Below are 7550 nucleotides of genomic sequence, written 5' to 3' on the forward strand. Positions count from 1 at the left end.
ATATATATATATATATATACGATGGGCTTCTTTCAGTTTCCGTCTATCAAATCCACTCACAAGGCTTTGATCGGGCCGAGGCTATAGTAGAAGACACTTGCCCAAGGTGCCACGCAGTGGGAATGAACCCGGAACCATATAGACTCCGAAATAATGAAAAGCAAAGTAGACCTCGGTGAAACTTGAACTCAGAATGTAAAGACGGACGAAATGCCGCTAAGCATTTAGTCCGGCATACTAACGATTCTGCTAGATCACAGTCTAGACAAAATGTATTAATAGAATATTGATCGATATCGATATGTTGCTATCGGGAAAATAAAAGCCTATAAATATAATAAAATTTGAAAGGAATCTAGCAAGCCACTAAACATAGGATGAAAGAAATTCAGTTTGAAATAGTGCAAGTTCGAGCGGTGGTCTTGGTGGCCGAACGATAAGATCATCAAAAGGTTCCATGTTCAAACCCCGCTAAAGGTGGCATTAAAATAACAGCAAAAGAGTGTCAGAAACGTTCGACAGGATTTCTTCCTCTGAACATTTCTCCTGCTGTCCGTTCAACTCTTAGCGAGTTTTCACTTACTAAGGTAGATATTAAACCAACTATAGTTTACAACGAATTATTAGTGTAACAGAGAATAAATCTAAGATTGTAGAAAAGGAATGTCGCTATCCAGCTGTAGTTGTGAGAATTACGTTATCAATATTTACCATACATATACATTTACATGTATCCAACAGAAGATCGTAATTACTTCAGGTAAGAAAAACGAAAAAGATAGTAATGCAAGCGTGTCTCTGTGAGTGTAAGTCGAGTGTTAGTTTATGTATGTGTGAGTAAAAGATTCCTTGTAAGAATTTAACCTGTAGCGTATTCTGCTTCCGCCACGAGATAAATAATGAATGGAAAAAATCATAAGGCGAAAACAAATCTACAATGGAGACGGAAAGCGAGTGAGTGTGCGAGAAAGAGCTCTGTTTACATTGGTCAGTTACCATAGCAACTAGGGGCGGTGCCGATATTAAAATGTCATCTATCTGTTTATTACCAAATAATGTTTCTTTTTCTTTTTATTTCTCTCCTTGAAAATATCACTACAGTTATTGATCAAATCTCGGCAAATCTTTGGAATAATATCCAGTGAAGTCTCATAAATTCAGTCGTATATACACTGAAAATAAAACAGTGAAATATTTAACAAAAGCAAGGATGTAATAATCACCGGTTACCACTGAACTATAAAAGGTTTTAACATACTGAAAAATTAAGTCTTACTAATTTGTTGGAGCCACCTGAACAGGTATTCATTATAATGGAAGAAAACGCCTCAGAAATAATGCAACGAATTACATTTTCCGTTGTGAAATATTTAGGTAAATTTCATGAAATTTTATTGCCATTAATTGATTAATTTAGAAGTGTTTTGCAATGTGTTATAGTATAAAATGTTGAAAACCCTGGGTTGTGTGGAGAAGAGATTTCAGTTTTATTCGTAACTGCTATTTTGGAAGTTCACTTTATAATTATTATTTATGGTTGAAAAAATTTATTCTTTTACTTGTTTCAGTCATTTGACTGCGGCCATGCTGGAGCACCGCCTTTAGTCGAGCAAGTCGACCCCAGAGCTTATTCTTTGTAAGCCTAGTACTTATTCTATCGGTCTATTTTGCCGAACCGCTAAGTTACGGGGACATAAACACACCAGCATCGGTTGTCAAGCGATGTTGGGAGGACAAACACAGACACACAAAGATACACACACACACGCACATATATATATACGACGGGCTTCTTCCAGTTTCCGTCTCCCAAATCCACTCACAAGGCTTTGGTTAGCCGTACACCACCTGCTTTCGGCGTAACAAAATCCCTAACCCTAACCCTAAACACTGAGTGTGCATATTCTTTCCTTTCGCCAAAAAAAAAAAACTCCGTGAAATAAAAATTATCTATATCTAGGAAAACATGTATAAAAGTGTCTATTATTTTTGGCGGCGAGTTGGCAAAAATAGTTAAGCTTGCCGGACATAAGTACTAGGGGGTCGATGAATCAACTTATCCTCTTCCCCGAACTTGCTGGCCCCGTACCAATAATTTGAAACCATTGTTATTAAATTTATCTAAGAATTATTTTAATACCTGATTACAGAAACTAAAACTGGGGTGTGTAACGTGAAATTACACGAACGAACTGGCACAACCAAAGAAGCTCTTTCTTCATGGGAACAGGTAAAAACATTTGACTTTTCTGTTACATTGGTTAGTTTAGGAATTCATGAAATATTCTATCAAACTTAACTAAAAATTTGGTATTATTTGGTAAGTTGGGATGGAATAGTAAAGGCACGAGGCTTAGTGGCTGGAGTGTTGCAATCATAACCATAGCATTGTGGTTTCAGTTCACAGACTAGGTGGTGCTTTGCATTCTTGAGCAAAACACTTCATTTCTTGGGCTTGACAATGTGCTGCTTATCCAGGATTCTGCCCCATGCTATGGGTCAAAAGCAACACATACCTTCCTTGGTGAAAAGGTGCCATTTTTTTTTGTGAGGGCCAACATCTGGTCCAGTAATAGCCTAGATCTCAACCATTTCGATTACTTTTTATGGGACGTACTTCAAGCAAGGACCAATGCTTCATCATCATCATCGTTTAACGTCCGCTTTCCATGCTAGCATGAGTTGGACGATTTGACTGAGGACTGGCAAGCCAGAAGGCTGCACCAGGCTCCAATCTGATTTGGCAGAGTTTCTACAGCTGGATGCCCTTCCTAATGCCAACCACTCCGAGAGTGTAGTGGGTGCTGTTACGTGCCACCGGCACGAGGGCCAGTCACACGGTACTGGCAACGGCCACGCATGTATTTGTATATATATACATATATATAAAACAAAACAAGAAATTGGGAATTTTATGGTATTATTTATTCCCCGTTATGTGTGTTTCATTTGCTAATTGATTGGATTGTAATAATAGAATAAACAGATGTGCTTCGAGAGGAAACAGCTGGGATTTATACCACCTACATAATATATATATATATATGTATTCATTGATATTTAGCAGAAGCAATAAAGTGACTCAAGGCCCAAGATTTTCTTGCTTTGGCATTTATCAAACTATATATATAGGATGCACTGTTTCTCTCCTTTTATATATATATATATATATATATATATATATATATATGTGTGTGTGTGTATATAATATATATATGTGTGTGTATCTCCTTTAATTTATATATATATATATGTATATATGTGTGTGTGTATATAATATATATATGTGTGCATGTATGTGTATACATACAAACACACACGACAGTTTCTTCTTTCAGTTTCTCTCTACCAAATCTGCTCACAAGGCTTTGGTTTCATCAGAGCTATAGTAGGAGGCACTTGCCTAAGGTGTCACATAGTAAGACTGACTCCAGAACCATGTTGTTGGGAAGTAAACTTTTTACCACCCAGGCATGACTACTGACACACACACACACACACACATGTATATTTACTGCACTGACTCAGTCTTTGAATATGCAAAAGTAAACAGGACGCTGACCATCTTCTGTAAGGGCTCTTGAGAAATTAATTAATCATCATCATCATCATCAGTAAGCCTCAATGCTTGACGTGTGGGTGGTGTTTGCCTGAGCACTCATGAAATCTTTAATTATACCACTTGAGTCTTGTGTCCTTTCTGACGTTACAGACTACTGTGAGTGGTCTCCTACGACACCCTTCTCACAATTCTCTGTAACCAATTCTAAGAAAGTGAGAGACAGAAAGAGGGAGAGAAACAGAGAGAGAGAGAGAGAGAGAGAAAGGATTAACCCAATATCCTTTTTACTTTTATCCTTTACTTGTTTCAGTTATTGGACTGTGGCCATGTTGTTCCAAGTTTCTGTCATTCCTTTAAATTGTTCCAGTTAAAATCCATGATGTCCAAACTGAAGAATTTTGTTTCAGTGAGAAATCTTACTGAGAATTATAAAACTCAATGTGAATTGTATTTGGCCAATGAAAAGAAAGTTTGATTGGATGATATTCCAAGTTGGTTCATTTATTGAGCAAGGTCGTTGTGTAGGTGGCACGTAAAAAACACCATTTGGGTGTGGCCGTTGTCAGTACTGCCTGACCGGCCCTTGTATTGGTGGCAAGTAAAAGCACCTACTACACTCTCGGAGTGGTTGGCATTAGGAAGGGCATCCAGCTGTAGAAACTCTGCCAGATCAGACTAGACCCTGGTGCAGCCATCTGGCTTGCCAGTCCTCAATCAAACCGTCCAACCCATGCCAGCATGGAAAGTGGACGTTAAATGATAATGATGAATGAAATAAATGATGGCAGAATTGTTAGCACACCGTCTAAAATACTTAGTGGCATTTTATCTGTCATTGGGTTCCGAGTTCAAATTCTGCTGAGGTTGACTCTGCCTTTCAGGATTGATAAAATAAGTATCAGTCAGTTCTGGGGTTAATCTAATCAACTTACTCTGCATCCAAAATTGCTGGCCTTGTTCCAAAATTTGAAACCATTATTACCTCCGCCTTAGCGAAGGCAGAGATATTGTTTTCAATGTTTGTTTGTTTGTCCGTGAACAAGATATCTGAAGAACCACTGGATGGATTCGGATGAAACTTTCAGGGATGTTTCAAACTGATTAGATTTTGGGATTGATCTGGTACTGGTCAAGGATTCTCGCAGGTGGGGCCCAGTTAGAATTTTCTTCAGGTTGAGTAAAGGTCCCTAAATAAGGGTTATTTAAGGATGTTGAATGAAACACCCATGTTTCCAGAAATGAATTATCCAAACCCCCAAAGAATTCTTCTCAACACATGGCTATGATGCTCCCCAACTACTTCTGCTTGTGATCAGAGATGCACATATGGTCAGCCACCAAGGGACATTCTCAATTGGTTAAAGTCAAACAACTGACATTGCTGTAGCCCATCTTTTATACCAAGATAATAGAATGTGCATGACAACACTTCCAATCAGATAAGATCAGAAGCCATTATTATTATTTTTTTTATTATTTCCATTTTAGAAAAATTCCTGTTTACTTCCTGATGATCTAAAGAATTATTATCTGACAACTAATGGAATAAAACTGACCTGGTCAGTCAAAATTGACAGTAAGTTATATACCAGCTTCTATTCAAATTTCTATCTCATGCTTTCATTGTGATGTTTTTTCATTCCTTTAAATTTCTTTTGTATTCTCCATGTAACTAAGAGCTTTTCTTTTTCACAAATTGTAAATAGATACACACATACACATGTATATCTATGTGTGAGCATATATATGTGTGTATATATATATATATATACACAAATATTTGTGTGTATACTTGAACATATATTTATATAGGCACAATATCTGTGTGTATACACAAATGTGTATATATACATATAAATATTTATTTGTATATATACACATTTGTGTGTACACACAAATACTTGTATTTATATATATATATATATATATATATATATATATATATATATATATATATATGTATATACACACAAAGAGAGAGAGAGAGATATACAAAGAGAGAGAGAGAGATACAAAGAGAGCAAGGGAGAGAGTGAGAGATAGCATAAGGTGAGATAATATAAATGTCCTCAATACAGGATGGTTGTCACTGGTGTTGGCCTTGCTGGTGGTGGTGGGCAGCAAGTTGTGTTGTAGTTGAGGTTGATATTGTATGGGGGAGGGAAGAGGGCTGTGGGTGACAGTGGTGACAGACCTTCAGGAATTTGTTATTGTTGCTGTTATTGTTAGCTACTATAATGTCTGTCTGTTTGTCACAGTGTGATGAGTGAAATGTCAAACCATTTTGTACATGGAAAACAGATATATCTGTTCAAAATGTTATTACTATTACCTGCAGAAACTGGTCCCCCCCCCACCCACAGCTTTGAAAAAACTCCCTTTTCTGATGCTGTGAGAAGTAGGGACACCTCCAATGACTCTTTTCAGAAATGGCAATTTTTCAGATTTTCTTTAATTTGACATGTAACTGGCACCTGTGTCGGTGGCACGTAAAAAGCACTTGTGCCGATACCTTGTAAAAAGCACTTGGGTTGGTGCCACATAAAAGGCACTGCTACTGGTGTCACATAAAAGGCACTGGTGATGGTGCCATGTGAAAAGCACCCAGTACACTCTGTAAAGTGGTTGGTGTTAGGAAGGGCATCCAGCTGTAGAAACCAGACCAAAACAGACTGTGGAACCTGGTGTAGACCCTGGCCTTACCAGTTCCTGATTGTTTTTTTTTTTTCATCCCTTCCTTATTCATCTATCACCCCTTCCTTTCTCTCACTCACTCTCAGTCAGGCCTATTACTCTCACTACTTCTCCTTCACTGAATTACTATTTTCTCTCCCCCTCTGCGTCCAGTGTGATTCTGGACAAATATATATATATTATATATAATTTTAAAATAGGATAAAATCTTAATAAGAATTTATCAAGTAGTCAGCATGAAAAACATCATAAGGGAAATTTTTAAAATTATTCCCCTTAAATATATTTATTTATATTAAGGGCGTTACTATATATATATATATAAACACTACACTCATTATTATATTAGGAGATTGCTATAATTATAGTGATGATGGTGATCATAATGATTATGTGATGATTGCTATAACTATAATGATGGTGACGATAATGAAAGAGATGTGGTGATGATTGTCATAGTTATGATAACGCACCTTGTAGTGAAAATTACGATGGTTGTCATAGTTATGATGATGCTGAAGAAGATCTGTTTACTCCTTTATTCTCATTCTGATATGAATGTTACAGGTTCCAATCCGTATCCATTAGGACTGATGTATTTGCACCCAGTGGATGACATCGTAGAAATAACTGGAAAGTCTAAGAAAGTGGCAGGGAAAACAGTTACAAAAGAACAAGACTCTGATACAGAATCAGAAGATGAAGTTTCCGGTGAGAAATCTTTATTTTTGTTGTTGTTGTTGTAATTGCTGCCGTGTGAAAGAGTAGCATTAGAGACAGGAGAGTTTCTCTTTTACTCTTTTACTTGTTTCAGTCATTTGACTGCGGCCATGTTGGAGCACCACCTTCAGTCAAGAAAATCGACCCCAGGACTTATTCTTTGGAAGCCTAGTACTTATTCTATCGTTCTCTCAAAAATGCAACACACCACCTGGTCTAGGAATTGAAATCATGATCTTGCACTTGTGAGTGCACCACTCTAACCACCAGGCCATGTGCCCTCATATATATATATATATATATATATATATGCGGGTGGCACATAAAATACACCATTTTGAGCGTGGCCGTTGCCAGTACCGCCTGACTGGCCTTTGTGCGGGTGACACGTAAAAGCACCCACTACACTCTCTGAGTGGTTGGCGTTAGGAAGGGCATCCAGCTGTAGAAACTCTGCCAAATCAGATTGGAGCCTGGTGTTGCCATCCGGTTTCACCAGTCCTCAGTCAAATCGTCCAACCCATGCTAAGCGGACGTTAAACGATGATGATGATGAGATATATATATATATATA

The 7550-nt window shown here is 37.5% G+C and overlaps 1 protein-coding gene across 1 annotated transcript in view; it reads left to right on the forward strand.

Annotated features, from left to right (window-relative positions):
• Positions 1–1021: 1021 nt before the first annotated feature.
• LOC106870131 (tubulin polyglutamylase complex subunit 2) overlaps positions 1022–7550 on the forward strand; it is a 13482-nt gene continuing 6953 nt past the window's right edge. The window contains exons 1-4 of the mRNA XM_014916123.1: positions 1022–1374; positions 2151–2230; positions 5051–5138; positions 6824–6967. Coding sequence (XP_014771609.1) covers positions 1314–1374; positions 2151–2230; positions 5051–5138; positions 6824–6967 — 373 coding nt within the window. The 5' untranslated portion in view covers positions 1022–1313. The remainder of the gene's footprint in view (positions 1375–2150; positions 2231–5050; positions 5139–6823; positions 6968–7550) is intronic.

The sequence above is a fragment of the Octopus bimaculoides genome, chromosome 12 (assembly GCF_001194135.2).
Source record: "Octopus bimaculoides isolate UCB-OBI-ISO-001 chromosome 12, ASM119413v2, whole genome shotgun sequence".
NCBI lineage: Eukaryota > Metazoa > Mollusca > Cephalopoda > Octopoda > Octopodidae > Octopus > Octopus bimaculoides.